The sequence below is a fragment of the Sesamum indicum genome, linkage group LG7 (assembly GCF_026168435.1).
Source record: "Sesamum indicum cultivar Baizhima isolate 11 linkage group LG7, ASM2616843v1, whole genome shotgun sequence".
Lineage (NCBI taxonomy): Eukaryota > Viridiplantae > Streptophyta > Magnoliopsida > Lamiales > Pedaliaceae > Sesamum > Sesamum indicum.
Window position 1 is genome coordinate 2,619,122 of NC_142663.1, and position 17,413 is coordinate 2,636,534.

At 40.5% G+C, this 17,413-nt stretch overlaps 2 protein-coding genes across 2 annotated transcripts; both read left to right on the plus strand.

The window, feature by feature from the left end:
• The first annotated feature begins 8,069 nt into the window (after positions 1-8,069).
• Positions 8,070-8,717, plus strand: LOC148787462 (uncharacterized). The gene has a single exon (XM_088882372.1). It carries the CDS (start codon positions 8,070-8,072, stop codon positions 8,715-8,717), a length of 648 nt encoding a protein of 215 aa, XP_088738498.1.
• Positions 8,718-10,487: 1,770 nt separating this feature from the next.
• Positions 10,488-11,087, plus strand: LOC105165884 (uncharacterized). The gene has a single exon (XM_011085041.2). The coding sequence runs from the start codon at positions 10,488-10,490 to the stop codon at positions 11,085-11,087; it is 600 nt and encodes a 199-aa protein (XP_011083343.2).
• The last annotated feature ends 6,326 nt before the right edge of the window (positions 11,088-17,413 follow it).

Genomic DNA, 17,413 nt, shown 5'->3' on the forward strand with positions numbered 1-17,413 from the left:
TGAAGAAATCATGGCAGAAGAACTCCCTCTCAACTGGACGGAGTGCAACCTGCTAGAGTACGGAGGAACCACGAATCCGCAGGAGCACCTCTACTACTTTGAGAATGTTGCCTTTCTCCACCATTACACCACTGGGGTTAAATGTCGTGTGTTTGTAACCACCTTCACACGGTCGATCCAACAGTGGTTCAATTAATTGCCCTCGGGATCATCTGATTGTTCTGAGAATTTCGTTCTCTCTTTCTCCATCAATTTGCCACTAATAAACAATGTCAAAAGAGAAGAGGAATCACTGAGGGAGTATCTTCAATGCTTTAATTTAGCCGCCCTAAAGGTCCCTACTGCAACATCTAATTCACTAATTTGCTTTTATGTAGGGATTATAAGATGGGGATTCCTTCAAGTCCTTAACTAAGAAGCCCCCTCGCAATTTTTACAATCTCCTAGCACTAGCTGAACAATATATCAACTTGGAAGAGATTAGGGAGTACAAGAATGTTGTCCTTGGTGCAAAATGCAAAGAACAAGAAGACGAGGACCTACTCCACCCAGACACCTTCTAAGAATAAGCCCTGCCCCGAGGCAGGCTTCCCTCTAAAAAAATCCTGAACCCAGGGGGCATCCCCCTCAGAAAATGAGCTATGCCCTAAGGGGGCATCTCCCTCACTGAATTTTTTCACATACAAGCTTCCCTCAAACAATATTTTTAATATTTTAACTTAATAAATGTGGAGGTTTATTTTACCACTTTTGATGTGTTAACATGTGCCTTCTTGTAAGGATTTCATGAGAAAGACATCTCTCGCATAAAAAGCCCTATGTTTCACACAAGCGCAGAGGCCTTGCTTTGGGAAGACACTTAGGTCTTTCTTTGGGGGACTTGTAAACTCTGTCTCGTGCAGGCACCTAAGCCCTCCTCCACGGAGGCATCTAAGCCCTATTTCCAGCGAACATCTAAGCCCTATTTGTTGTTGGAACTGTTTTGGAAAACGCTATTTTCAAATTCTTTATTTGAAACGTTACTTTTAGTTTCCTAAAATACTAAAGATGGCCGAGCTGATTTCTGTTGCAATTCCGATCACATAAAAGGTCGACTTGACCGGTTTACCGGACAAGTTTTCGGGCCAGTTTTTCAAACGCTGGCAACAACGAATGAAAATTTGGTTGACGATGAAAGGACTTTTGTCAGTGATTCAGGTGATCAGACCTGAACCTACTGATACCGATCCCAAAACTGCTGAGATAGCGCAGTGGACAGAAAGGGATCAAATAGGCAGAGGAGCGATTTTGTCAGCCTTGTCAAATACGCTCTTCGATGTCTATTGTTCCGATTCTTACACTGCCAAGTCTCTGTGGGATGAGTTGGACCGAAAATATAATACTGAAGAGCGAGGGCTCAAAAAGTATTCTGTTTCCAAATTCATGAGGTATCAAATGGTTGAGGATCGGTCTGTAGCTGAACAGACTCATGAGATTATCAACCTTGAGCATGCTCTGGCTGATGCTGAGATGAAGCTTCCCAAGAAGTTTCTGGTCATGTCCATAGTGGAAAAATTTTCCAAATCTTGGAAAAATTTTGGCATGACACTCAAGCATCAGAAAGGGAGATTGTCTCTAGATGATCTTATGATTGCTATCAGCATTGAGGAAGAACATAGAAATCAAACGCACAAGATGCCTGTTGAACATCAACCAAGGGCCAATCTTATAGTGGGGAAACAGAAAGTGAATAAGATTAACTCGAATTCGAAAGCCATCAATAAAAGCAAGGCCTCCAAAAATAAGAAATCAAAAGCAAATAAACCATGCTGGAATTGTGGGCAGGTTGGACACTGGGCCAAGCTTTGTCCTAATAAAAAGGCCAAGACTGGGCAGACAGTTGTCAACATGGTTGTGGGAGGTTCTAGCGGTGCTAGCACCTCAGGAGCAACTGATGGGTATGTATCTGTACAACCCGAACTCTTGACTATTTACGAACCGTATGATTGGTTGATTGACACTGGAGCGAATGTGCACGTTTGTGCTGATAAATCTCTCTTTGTGTCTTATCAGGCCATCAGTAGAAGGACAGTAAGCATGGGAAACTCCAGTACAACTGAAGTACTTGGGATAGGAAGCGTGGACTTGAAGTTTCCTTCAAGGCGCATTCTATCGCTGAAAAGAGTTTATCATGTACCTACTGTCAGAAGAAACATTATTAGTGGTTCTGTAATAGTTAGGGAGGGATATGAATTAGTTTTCAAATTTAATAAAGTTGTAATTCAACAATTTGGTATTTTTGTTGGTAAAGGCTACTTAGACGATGACTTGTTCAAAGTTCGAGTTGATAATAATAAAATTGATGTTTCTGATTCTATTATATTGAATGTTGAATCTTCTACTCTGTGGCATAGTAGGTTAGGTCATTTAAATTTCAATTCGATTAAACTAATGATGAATTTGAATTTAATTCCTAGTCAAAATATTGAACGAAATCACAAATGCTAAGTTTGTGTAGAAGCTAAACAAGTTAGGAAACCCTATCAGTCAATTGAAAGGGATTCAGAAATACTTGATTTAGTTCACACTGATATTTGTGAGTTCAATGGAGTTTTGACCAGGGACCACAAACGATATTTTATCACCTTTATAGATGATTGCAGTAGATACTGTTATGCGTTTCTCATGAAAAATAAGGATGAAGCCTTATTCAAATTTATTTTGTTTAAAAATTTTGCAGGAACCCAAACTGGTAAGAAACTTAAAAGACTAAGGTCCGATAGAGGAGGAGAGTATGAGTCGAGTAAGTTCAATGAATATTGTCAAACTTTTGGCATTATTCATGAAGAGACTCATCCGTATTCCCCTTCGTCTAATGGAATGGCTGAACTAAAGAATAGAACATTCAAAGATATGATTAACAGTCTCCTACTAACCTCCGGGTTACCAAAGTATTTGTGGGGAGAGGCTTTGAATACGGCTTGCCATATTCTGAATAGAGTCCCTCTAAAACACAATACGAGTACTCCTTTCGAGTTGTGGAAAGGTAGGAAACCAAGCCTGAAATACTTTCAAGTGTGGGGGTGCCTAGCAAAAGTGCTGATCCCAGAACACAAACGAAAGAAATTGGGTCCTAAGACTGTTGATGCCGTGTTCTTGGGCTATGTGGAGACAAGTTATGCCTTAAGATTTCTGGTTATTAAATCAGAAATTCCAGGCATTGAGGTCAACACAATAGTCGAATTTCGTGATGCTGTATTCCTAGAAGATGTATTTCCTTTAAAAACAGGAATACCTTCTAATGTTTCACTTGATGATTCACTTGCCTCCACGTCTATTCCTGAACATGTGGAAAAGATGTCAAATGTGGGGGTTAGTTCTAGTAGTTCTAATCAGACTCATGAGGAGTCAGATGAACCTAGACGGAGTAAGAGAGCTAGGATTATCAAGGATTTTGGAAGTGACTTTGTCACTTACAACATCGAGGATGATCCGATAACTTTCAAAGATGCTATGGCTTCTTCAGAAGCCAAGCAGTGGAAAGAAGCTGTCAAAAGTGAGATGAACTCCATTGTTTCCAATGGAACATGGGTGCTAGTCGATCACCCTCCGGGGTGTATTATTATTGGATGTAAGTGGATTTTTAAAAGGAAACTCAAACCTGATGGGACGATAGATAAGTTTAAAGCCAGATTGGTGGCTAAAGGATTTAAACAAAAGGAGGGAATAGACTATTTCGATACCTATTCTCCGGTAGCTCGATTAACTACAATCCGGGTGCTTATAGCACTTGCTTCGGTGTATAATCTCCCGATTCACCAGATGGATGTGAAAATAGCCTTCTTGTATGGTGAACTCGAGGAAGAAATTTACATGGATCAGCCTGAGGGGTTTGTAACGAGTATAAAGTTTGTAAACTTGTTAACTCTCTATATGGACTTAAACAAGCATCCAAACAGTGGCATGAAAAGTTTGATAAAACTATTCTTGCGTTCGGCTTCACTGTAAATGAGAATGATAAATGTATATACTGCAAGGTTAAAGGAGATAAAATGATAATTCTATGCTTGTATGTGGATGATATTCTATTAATAGGATCATGTTTAGATATTATTACCGAAATCAAGTCATTTTTGAAAAATAAGTTTGAAATGAAGGATATGGGTGAGGCTAATGTGATTCTTGGCATCAAGTTGACTCGGTCAACTGATGGGATAGCCATTTCTCAATCTCATTATATTGAGAAGATAATTGAGAAATTTGGTTATCAAAACAGTAGAATTGCTAAAACACCATATGATCCTTCTGTAGCTTTATTCAAAAATGAAAGTGGTGTTCCGGTTGCACAGCTAAGGTATTCCCAAATTATTGGGAACTTACAATATCTGGCAAATGGCACGAGACCAGATATATCTTTTTCTGTCTCTAAGCTGGCTAGATACACTAGTTGTCCTGACAAAACTCATTGGGGTGCTTTGGATAGAGTACTAAGGTACTTAAAGAGCTCGGTGTCACTGGCCATACATTATGGCAGATTCCCTGCTGTTCTTGAGGGATATAGTGATGCTAGCTGGATAGCCAAAAACTCCGGGAGTAATGGGTGCTCAGGATATGTTTTTACCTTAGGTGGGGGCGCAGTCTCCTGGAAGTCTGCAAAACAGACTTTGATAACTCGGTCTACGTTTGAAGCCAAGTTATGTGCGTTAGATACGACTGGTACCGAGGCAGAATGGCTATTTGGGTTGTTATCACAACTTCCCATTGTAAGTCAGCCTCTTTCACCGATTGCTGTACATTGTGATAGCCAAACCACAATAGCAAAGGTGAGAAGTCGTAAATACAATCAAAAGACCAAACGACACATCCAAGTTAGACTGAAGTCTATAAGGGCATTAGTTTCAGATAGAGTAATGGGCATTGACTTTGTGGGAACAAAGGACAATGTGGCTAATCCTTTGACGAAAGGATTGAATCTGTCACAAGTTCATAAGTCCAGATTGGGGATGGGACTGAAAACCCATAAGTGATATATCTACGATGGCAACCCAACCTTTTGAGTGGAGATCGCACAAAGAAGGTTCAATGTGGCATCAACAAGTCGTAAGGGTATGTCAGAGCACCAACTAGACTGATACTTTGTATCTGGAGTCTATCCCCTGAAATTCTGGAAGGTGCTGCTACTGCAAGTATAGTAAGAGTTCATCTCTGAATGGGGTCAAGTCTTATAAGATGAGATGCCAACAGTGCATCCCTGGAGACGCCCAACTAAGTGAATGTCGTTGTTTGGCCGCAACTAAGGAATTGGGTTTTTCCTGAAAGCATTCATGAACGGGATCAGGACACATGGCCTAAGTGTCAACCCTAAAAATCAACACAAAGCTGGTGGCTTGTTGTTACTGACATACGTTGTCACACTCACAGGTTTAAATTCAAGGCTTAGTTCCATTTAACCTGGTGACAACTGACATTAGATAACTTAGACAGTGGTTCAAACCGGAAGGTACAATTGTTGAAAGCAAGTCATGGAAACTTGAGTTCAAATCCATGTGTTTGTGGGGGATTGTTGTATTTCAAACCCACAGATTTGTAACAGCAGCAGCAATTGAATTCACTTTCAATTTGGTTTAATCTGCACTTGAATGTGATTTATTGAGAAGGAAAAACTGCCACCAAATTTCACTGCTTCTTCATTTCATTTGGACGGTTTCATGTGGGGAAATTATTGCCATTATGTCCTTCTTTATTGCTGAATTTTTTGGAAGCCTCTATATAGGCTTGTCCATTCTTCATTTGAGACACACCACAAACAACAAACTCTCATTCTTGAGTTTTCTCTAATTCCCTCTTTCGGTTTATATATTGTGTCTAAGATTTGAGTCTCTTGTTTCGATAACAAGCCTCTGAGTGTTTAATCGAGGTGTTCTTCGGTATAGTGCTAAATCGAAAGAACTGTAACCGTCTTATCCTAGGAGAAATTACGTTGCACCCGGTGCACTGCTGATACGGGGCGTATATTTTCTTCAAGGCAAGCAGTAATTCTGCGATTCTGTAAAATTAACGACTTCAAATTGGACTGAGAATTGTTACGATACAATTATCATTGTAAGTTTTCGATTTAAATTTCTAGTCATAAATAGCGTTTCTAATTGCGTTATGTTATTTGTTCCAACGTGGCTTTAATTGCTTTTGATTTCTAAAATCCGATTGTACTATTTCAAAACAGCGTTTTGATTACTTGAAACAAAATATTTTTCCAACATCATATTCAAACTTGTTGCCTCCAAGAATTTGAAGTTTGCAGTTAAATGCTCCTGCAGAACAATGTTGATGGGGAATGCCCTAAAATTTGGTAAAAGAACAATAAAATGAACCAGGACCCGTGCATTTGGTATTGGGTTGGGTTGTGGGAAACCTGGCCCAGCTTTATAACCCAAAAACAGAACCCAGCCACCGCACGACGCAAAGCCGTTCAATCAGGAGTACGGATGCGCCAGATTATGACACATGCCCCAAGCAACAGTGTATATTTGGGCCCTTAAATACCTCGATATACATCATCTGAAGTAATCAATGCTTTGTTATTTTCGACCATACTCTTCTTCGATCGAATATTTCTATCTCGACCAAACTAACTGGAGCATTGGAAGATTTTAGTCGGGGACGAACCCAACAAGCTTGACATTGATTGTTTTATCCTCATGACCCAATACCGATATAGGGAGACTACGTGGCTTATATTGGATCGTCCAACAAGGTTGCATATTTCGAGCTAGATCAGTTGGCACCGTTTGTGGAAAATTGAGGACCGCCATCTTGGAAAATGGAAGGAACTTCGAGAGCAAATATGCATACATTAGAAGATATGCTTAGGCTAGTGGAACTAATGGTATAGTTCACAAGGGAGGAGCTGCAAAAGTTAATGGAAGAAGCGGGGAGGATCGTGGCGTATGAAAGGAGAACAACCACCCCATTGGGAAAGGAAACAACCAAGAGGCAATTATTTAGAGATAGGGATATCGAAAGAACCTTGGAAAATGCGAGCAGAAGGGAGCCTGAAAAAGGTCACGAACTAGCATCTTCGAAAGTGGGGTCTAGTAGCAGGGAGAGAGTTAAGAGAACAGAACTAGCTATCTCTCGAGTTGAGGTAGATAGTGTGGGAAGGCAAAACGAATTGTTAGGGAAGCAAATTGATGAATTAAAGAAGAGGGCTGAATTGGTGGCTCATAATAGAAATTCAACTTTCAATAACAAGATACTGATGCAAGTGGTGAATTCCAACTTCAGAATGCCCGACATACCCAAATACGATGGGACAAAAGATCCTTAGGAACATGTTGCGATGAACTTGTATGGACAATCCAGTCCAATTATGGCTAGACTGTTGACTCTTGCAGGTAAGCGCAGGAATGGTTCACAAGTCTATGCAGCAATAGCATTGAGTCCTATGAACAATTGTTGCAAAAGTTCACCTTCCACTTCGCCAGCAAAAGAAAGCAAAAACGGATTGTCACATACTTGTTCACGATAAAGCAAAGAGAATATGAGTCGCTGAAAAGTTTCAAGGAAGATTCGATAATGAGATGTTGGAGGTGCAGGACCTTAGAATTGACATGATGGTTAGCATATTGATACACTGATTGAAGAAAAGGTCCTTAGCTTCCCCGCTAGCTTGAGACCCACCCGCAGGCACAACAGGGATCGTGATAGAAATCGGGATTGGATGAGAGATTGGGGTGGTAAGCGGACAAAGTTTGATAAAGAGAGAGAACCACTCTATCAGGCCAAGTATCATAACGAAAGCTTTGATGATGGTCGAACGGTCTGATCTACTGAAATGGCCCCGACACACCAGGTTTACATCGGCCAAGAAATACTCTAACAAATACTGTAGGTTTCATAGGGAAAAGGGGCACGACACGGAAGATTGCTTTCAGTTGAAAGATGAAATTGAGCGGTTGGTAAGCTAAGGATATTTCAGGGATCGGATACTCGGTGAACACAGAAAAGATACAAACGAGGCTGAGAGGAGGAGAAGTAGATCAAGAAGTAGAGACAGGTTTGCGAACAAAGAAAGGGAATAGAGAAGCATAATGTATCGAGAAAATGCGCCTGTAAAGGGTGTTATTCACACGATAGCTGGAGGACCAATTGGAGGGGATTCTGGAAGAATGAGGAAACGACATGAAAGAGAGGGCAGATCGAGTAGGAAGAGTGAGTTCGTGATGAACAACACAGAGCGAGAAGAGAAAATCATCTTTGGAAGTAAGGATTTGGAAACTGAGATGGGATTGCAAAATGACCCCATTGTGATAAAGATGGACATAGCTAACTTCATAGTCCACAAAGTACTGGTAAATAATGGAAGTTCGGAAAATATCATCTTTAGTGACGTGTTGAGAAAGATGGGGCTGGATAATGCTAAGTTAGAGCCAGTGCATACACCCTTAATAGGATGTAGGGGTAGTGATGTAACATCGCAGGACACTATCGAGCTCCCAGTTTCTATTAGGGATGAACCAAGACGAAGAACCCTGATGGTAAAATTTCTGGTAGTAGATACTCCTTTTGCTTACAATGTTATTTTGGGAAGACCAGGATTGAACTTATTCAGAGCCATAGTATCGACCTACCATCTGAAATTGAAGTTTCCAACAAGAAATGGTATTGGCGAAGTATCCTGTGATCGTAAGGAAGTGAGAAGGTGTTACAATTTATTTGAAGAAGGGCAGCTCGAATGAAAGGAAATGAAAAATTCAAGAGGACCTCGATCGAAGGGGCTGTCAACCAGATCGGATAGAACCTAGACGACCACAAGTTGATAGAGCTCATCACAGGAGAATCCGATAAAACGATCAAGATAGGGGCACGAATGAGTGAAAAGTTGGGAACAATGATGATAGAGTTCTTAAGGGATAATGTAGACATGTTTGCATGGAGTTCGTCAAACTTCAAAGGGATAAACCTGGAAGTGATCGTACACAGGTTGAACGTTGATCCGATGGTGCGACCAGTCCAGTAGAAGAAGAGATCATTCGGCATGGAGAAGAACCACATTATTGAAGAAGAGGTCAGCAAATTGCTTAAAGGTGGGTATGTTTCCGAAATACAATAAACTGACGGTTCTTGAACATGGTGGTCATGCCAAAATCATAAGGAAAATGGCGCATGTGCACGAACTTCACTGATTTGAACAAAGCTTGTCCAAAGGATCCCTACCCATTGCCAAGGATTGACCTGCTGGTTGACTATACAACCGGATATGAGCTAGTTTCTATGATGGATGCTTACCAAGGAACCATCAGATCTTCATGGCAGAAGAAGATTGAGATAAGACGTCCTTCATAACTGATGGTGGTATTTATTGCTACAATGTAACGCCTTTTGGTTTAAACAACACAGGTGCCACTTATCAAAGGTTGGTGAATAGGATGTTTAAGGAGATGATCAGAAAAACTATGGAGGTCTATATAGATGACATGCTCGTGAAGAGCAAAAGGTCGGAGAAAATCACTTGATGCATTTGAAGCAAGCATTTGACATAATGAGGATGTACGGTATGAAGCTAAACCCCACCAAATGCACTTTTGGGGTAGGTGGAGGAAAATTTTTGAGCTATATGGTCAGCGAGCAGGGAATCTGAGGCGAACCTAGAAAAGATAGAAGCAATCATGAAGCTGAGGTCGCCTACAATGATAAAAAAAAGTCCAAAAGATAAAGGGTAAGATCACATCCTTAACCCTTTTATCTCTTGATCTGCAAATCGAAATTTGCCATTTTTTAAATTTTTTGATGAAAAAAAAGATTTTAAATGGAATGAGGAATGTGAAGAAACTTTGAAAACTTTTTAAAGGTACTTAGCAAAACCGCCTTTACTAGCGAATCCTAAGGAAAGTGAAGTTCTATTTCTATATTTGGCTATCTCGAAGAATGCGGTAAGCTTCATTTAGGTACGCGAACTTGATGGGATTCAGAACCAAGTATATTATGTCAGTAAAATGTTGCAAGGAGCAGAGAAAAGATACACGGAGATTTAAAAGCTAGCCTTAGCATTAGTTGTTACTGCGTTACAATTGCGACCATACTTCTAGTCACATAAAATAATTGTACTGACCAACCATCCACTGAAGCATGTTATGTCGCGAATGGAGGCATTGGGAAAATTAGTTAAATGAGCTATAGAATTAGGAGAATATGACATAGGCTACCAAACTAGAGTTGCAGAGAATGCCCAGGTACTGGCAGATTTTATGGTCGAACTTGCAGAAGAACTGATCTAAAAGTAGATGGGAAGATGGATAATGCACGTTGACGACTCCTCTAATGCTAGTAATGGGGGGCTGGAATATTAATACAATGCCCAAACGAAGTGGAGATCGAGGTCGTAGCTAGACTGTCCTTCCCCACCACAAAACAAAGTTTAATATGAGGCTTTGCTTTTGGGTTTGGAGTTGGCATATGAGGCAGGGGCAAGGAGTTTAGAAGTCTATACAGATTCCCAATTGGTCGTGATGGAGATAGGGGGAACCTATGAAACAAGAGAAAAATCAATGGCCCCGTATCAAAAGAAAGCAAAAGCCTTGATGGAAAAGTTTGACAGATATGAGGTCCAGCAAATTCCGCGATGCGAAAACGATAGAGCAGACGCCCTGTCCAAATTTGGAGCCATTATGATAGGCATCAAAGATCGCAAAGTTACGGAGATGATTCGGGAAACAACTGCGATCACAGTGAAGTTGGATGTTAAAATAGTGGACGAACCCAAGTCATGGAAGGACGAGATCGCGCGGTACATAAGAGAGGGATCCTTGCCAGATGACCCCATTCAGACTAAAAGAATAAAGTTCAAAGCAATGTATTTTACATTGATTTCAGATCAATTGTACAAAAGAACTGTTGATGGACCATTATTTAAATGCCTTGACGACGAGAAATCTAAGTATATGATGAGGGAGATCCACGAAGGAAGTTGCGAAAATCACTCTGGTGCGAGGTTGCTGGCACAGAAGGTAATTAGGCAAGGATATGTTTGCTCAAAAATGGCAAGAGATACAAGGCAATATGTGAGGAAATGCGACAACTGCCAAAGGTACCCATCCCTGATACACTAACCTGCGACCCTAATGGAGCCCATCAAGATCCCTTGTCCCTTCGATCAATGGGGAATAGATATTGTACTACTGCTCAAGGTCAGAAAAAGTTCATAATTGTTGCTGTTGAGTATTTTTCAAAATGGGTCGAAGCTGAGGCAGTCGCAAAAATATCTAAGAAAAAAGTGATCAACTTCATCTGGAAGAATATCATCTGTAGGTTTGGAATACCTAGGATGTTGATATTAGATAATAGGACGCAATTCCAAGGGAAACAGATCATGGAATAGTGTAAAGAATTGAAGATATAACAAAATTTCGCAGTTGTAGGTAATCCTCAAGCGAACGCACAGACTGAGGTCTCTTGCAACACCTTAAGACTAGACTGGAGTTGAAGGGATCCTGGGTCGAACAATTACCTGGGGTATTATGGGCATACCGAACGACCCCGCGAATTGTAACAGCTGAAACTCCTTTTTTTCTCTAGTTTATGGTACTGAGGCTATTATTCCTGTAGAAATAGAAGAAGAATCTCAAAGGATAATGGCGTACGATCCTGTGACCAACGGAGAAGGGAGAAAGTTCACTCTCACCATGATCGAGGGAAAGGGGGAAGTAGCCTACGCTAGAATACTTGACCACAAAGGGATGATGATGAAAAACTATAACCAAAGAGTGAAGTCAAGGCACTTGCAAGTAGGCGATCTCGTGTTAAAGCAGGTGGAAGTATCCCGCCATGTGGGAAAAGTAGACCCTGGATAAGAAGGACCATATAAGGTGGTCGAGATAAAAAAGAAAGGGATGTCCAAACTGTAAGACATGCAAGGACGAGATTTACCTAAACCTTAGAACATAAACAATCTGAAGAAGTTTTATGCTTGATGAGGTAGAGATAATTTTTGAGCCTGAAAAGGGCCGTTCAATATAAAGCGATCTGGAAAAGATCTATATTTTTGAGCTTGGGAAAGGCAATGTAAAGCGAGCTGGGAAAGATCATTATTTTTTAGCCTGAGAAAGGCTGTTATATAGTGATCTGAAAAAGATCATTATTTTGGGCTTGAAAAAGGCTATCATATAGCGATCCGGGAAATTTCATTATCTTTGAGCCTAAAAAAGGTTGTTACTTGTTTACTAGTGACCTACCATATCGTTATCTAGCATGAAAGGTTATCTCATATGTGACAATCTAAAAAAGATGAAACCAATCCAACCAGGAAGGTAAATTGTTGGATAAGCAAAAATCCTTCACACTTTTTTAACAAAAGTAGGATGAACATTCATGCACATAATTGAAGGGTTAATACCTCGTCAAAAAAATTGTTGAGTTAATACATTATCAGATTCTCAGGCTTGACAAAATAAATCTATACTTAGTCTAATTGGGATTCTCCACATCATTTAATAAGGCAGCAAATTCATTTTCCTGTTTGGGGGAGCTTTTTCTTCAGGGTATGGCTGAAGGTTGCCAACGAGGGATGGATCTAGACGACTCTGATCGAAACCATCACCGAACCCACGTAAGGTGGCAACTTGCGCCTTGCACTTTTCAAAGCCATCATTGATGAAATTCGTAGCTTTAATCTCGACAACCACTAGGAACACAGGCGCCTTTAGAAAGTCACGAGCAGCTTGGAGACGCGATGCAACAAGGAGGTTTTGATTTTTATCAAGACTGATGTACCCTTCTCGACCTTCATTTATACCCTCTAAACAACCAACCTCCCGACCAGCTAAAAACCCTTCCCTTCTCCCCTTATTGATTGCGTCCTCTTTGGCCTTATCGACCTCTGCAACAGATGTAGAAAGTTGGTTTTCAAGCTCTAGCACCTTTGCCTCCAACTCTTTCTCACGAGCATTACTGTTAGCAAGCTTCTTTCTGAGATTGCGAACCTTTCTATCAGCGATCATTTGAGCTTGATGATATCCAGTACATTTCAAAGAGAGGTTGCGGTTAAAAGCTACAGCCTGCATAGAAAGACATAATTAGAGAAGTAAAACAATTAGGTAACTTGAAATACACTATTTACCTGCATGATGACATGAGCATGGTGCTTTACAAAGCGTGTTTTTAGGAGTCTTTAGTAAGGTCGCCTAGTCGCGAGGAAGGCAACAGTTATTGTATAGTTCCCAAGAATCTTGCCCTACGTCCCTTTCAAGTATAGAACTTCGAGATGATATCTTCCAGTCTGGAACCAATTTGTAACCCTCAAGCTCAGTAGAGAGATGTTGCTTAAGCTCGGTTCGAGCCTCCTTCCACTAGGAAGTTTAACTCTTAGAGCATTTTCAGGTTTTCTTCCTCTTCAGCACTGGTTACGACCTCCTTCACCAATCGGCTTTCAGCTCGGGCCTTACTTTCCTTGCTAGATTTGGTCGATTGTGACCCTCCACTATGGTCCTTGTGCTTCCTCTTATGATTTTTCGAGCCACTGGGACCTGCTCCAGTCGCTTTATTGCTAGTAGGAACACCTTCAGGGGAGCTGTCAGAGGTCGCGCTCCCAAAAATGCTAAGATGGGGGATTTCATTCGCAGTCGGGCGAGCTGATGTGTCTTCACTTATGTTTATGGGCATAGGAACTATCGGATCAGGGGGATTACAGCTCGCGTCGGGGTCGGTGAATTCTCAACAACTGAAGCGACCGAAGGAGCGTCAGTGTTAGAGTTGTTGCGCAAAGCACAAAGACGGAAGGCGATCTAAGAATTCATAACAATATCCTCTGACAAAGCAAATGTAAGAAAATATGCGGGAAAATACAAAGAAAATGGAAAGTGCCAGAGCATACGGAGACCATATAAGGAACCCCTAACTCGGAGGGGTGCTGAAGAGAGACGTCAGGTGTACCTTGCTAACATGGAAAGTGCCAGAGCATACAGTAGCACAAGGATACCTTGCTAACATACCTTGGTATTTTACATGGGTTGAGATGTCAGGTGCAGGAGTCTCTAAAATACGTTTAGACTTGTGAGTTTTTTGTTTTAACTTAGCAGGAGGATCGGGAACAACGACAGGAAGGGGGACATGATCAGACCCAAGTGAGGTCGCTGACGACCCCGAACTAGAACTAGAACTAGAATTAGAACTAGAGCTAGAGGAAGACATAGTACCTTAAGCAAGCAAATCGAATTCGAGATTGGGATGCTGGAGGCAAGAGCGGACAGCTTGAAGGAGCAGGTGGGGCATAAATTTTGAAAAGTGGCCTATTTATAGGGAAGCATTTCGAGAAGCGTGCTCGGCTGAAACGCCTAGGATGGTGACGCGTGGCACTGACGAACGGGCATGATGATGCGAACTAAGGGGCACAATTGTTCACCTTCTTCTAAGGTAATAAATTACACATAGAAGAAGTGGGGGAGTAATGATGGGGAATGCCCTAAAAATTGGTAAAAGGACAAAATTGCCCTTAACAAAAGGAAATTCAGTAAAATGGACCAAGACCCGCTCATTTGGTATTGTGTCGGGTTGTGGGAAACCCGACCTAGCTTTATAACCTGAGCACAGAACCCAGCCACCGCACGAAGCAAAGCCGTTTGATCAGGAGTATGGTTGCTTCAGATTATGACACGTGGCCCAAGCAACAGTGTATGTTTGGGCCCTATAAATATCCCAATACACATCATCTGAGGTAATCAATGATTTGTCATTTTCGACCTTACTCTTCTTCTTTCGCATATTTCTATCTAGACCAAACTAACTTGAGCGTCGGAGGGTCTTAGTCGGGGGCAAACTCGACAAGCCTAACGTTGATTGTTTTATCCTCAGAACCCAATACAGATCTAGGGAGACTACATGACTTACATTGGATCGTCCAACAAGGTTGTATATTTCGAGCTAGATCAAATGTAAGGCAGGAGAAATGCAAATCATTAGTAAGAAAGAGTTTAGTGGCCGATGGAAAAATGTAAATGGAACGCACCACTACAGTGAATGAGAGTGCTCGAGTCATGTACCTAAAATGAGCAGCAATTCATAAGCATATGCAGCAATAGATGCATATGTTTCTTTGGGACATTTAGTCAGTCATCCTCTTTTCGTCGTCGAGCTTCATAAGTTCAATAAACGCAACGGGTATCATGATCCACCATTCCGTAACACATCTCAATCCTCTTTCCCTGCTTTCCTTTCTCAGTGCCATGCTCCTTGTCAAAAACTCCAAAAATATGAGATAGTACAGTAGCAAAAGGGTACGTGCCAAGGATATCAAAACCAATAAGAGAGCCACCTTCCCTGTTGCTTGAAAATTAAAGTATGAAATTTTGTATGCTAAATGTTGGAAAATTTCATAGTGAAATTCATAATAAGGAAGTTCTAATTACCATCCTTGAGAAAATAGTTACACATAAAGTACAAATCAAACAGCGCATAATGTGGAGTATACAAGAGAAATACCTGCGGAGCAGCAACAAAAAGAAGCTTTCGTATTCTGAGAAGAATAATGTTGCCATTTTGGATGAGATACTAAACTTGAGTTACAGCTTCTTGCAACATTAACAGCTGCTCCACTGGATTCTTAGCAGTGGGAGCTACGATTTTGAAAGCTTCTAGTTGCCTCATTTTCCAAGCATACCTACGCCAAAGCATGACAATTACAAAAAATACGAAGATGGATGGTGACATGTACTTGATCCAGTCCCTCAAGTCATAATATAATTTCACTTTTAATACAAAATAAATTTCTAATAAGTACAATGGATGGAGAATAGGCAAACAAACCTGTAAAAGTCATCAATACACATAGAAACAACTAAGTACAACATTCAATTATAGAAAAAAATAATTGTTTCATTGCAATAGACCAATCATTTTAGATTATAAAGCATCATAGCAATACTATATCCTACTTTAGAAATATATACCTTATTTGTGACAAGAAGCTAAATATGGACAGTATTTCCCCAAGATGCAAGTACAAAAACCCAAGAAAGGAAATTCTTTATTAGACTACATCTACCTGTTGGAATCGATGACCAAAAAATCAATTGGGATTGGCGATTTTGAGAACCATTCTAGCAATCTTTATTTGAATAATATTGTCCCAACGCATATGGTAAGCATTCGTCTCTAGTACATGTGTCTGTTGTGCTTACCAATTACGTTAAGCACTGTTTTGACGTCACAACATATGTCCATAGATCACTTAATAACCCATGTAGTTGAGCTGCGCATTAGATAGTGGATATGAAACCTTCTTCTAAGGTTTGGTTTGAAACGTTCCAAGTCGAGGAACTCAAAACTGGGTATCGAAAGTCCTACTAAGACTTGCACCGAGTATTGCGTTCATTGGATGAGTGCCGCGTTTCATTGGCGATAGACGTTGGACATCTATGCAATTTCAGTGGTTAGTTGACTAGGTGGTCAACCAACTGAACTGACTCGCGGGGATCGTCGTATGGAATCCTTGGAGACTTGGTCGGTATGACTAGAATCTCCAGCTTTGATAGTACGGGAGTACTGCTTAGACATGAGGAATCACGATAGTCACGTGCATATGATGACTGTATCTTGGATCTGCGCGAGAGGTGATTGTGTTGCAAACATGATCATCATAAGTCTTGTCTACTACAGTCGGAGTATATGTAGCGAGGATGGTGAGTTCCAAGAAGAAGATCATTTCCCTATTAGTATATGATAGAGGTATCTCCTATACACTTGGAGATGCGTTCGCGCTTTATGAATCTGTAGACACAGTTGTTAATTGAATAGGAAAAGGAGGATCCCATGTCGTGAAACTTGGCGTAACGCGATCTCAAGTATTAAGCGTAGATGCCAAGTTCAAAATGAGAATCGACACCTAATTCCATGCCCTAGACTAAAGTTGAGAGACGCTAGACAAAAGGACCATACTCGTATGGACTTGAGAGCCTAAATGTTCACATGGTCAGTCACCTAATCTTTAGTGCCATAAACTATTGCTAGACGGCCACCCATGGTAACGAGATTTCTTGATTAAAGGTTAGTCAAGAATTATTAATTAAATTAGATTTAATTATTATTGTGTTAGATATTAGTCCAAGTATAGCTGAAAGATGAACCTAAAGATTCACACACAAATCACCGGAAAGGAAAAAGGAATTGATTTGGAACTAATTCCACAAGTAATTAGATTACTTACAAAATAGAGATCTATTGGATGGAAATGTCTCAAGAACAAATTAACAACATTAATTTATATTGGGCGTGTCCTTAATATTTAATAAGTTGGATCTTATTAATTAATAAAGACAATTTGAGCTTATGTATTTAATTAGATTAAATACATGTTGGGCTCAATTAACTAGATTTTTATTAAAATTGAATTTAAATAAAAATTCATGGTGCTTGTATTTTATTTGATAAAATCAGCCAACATGAT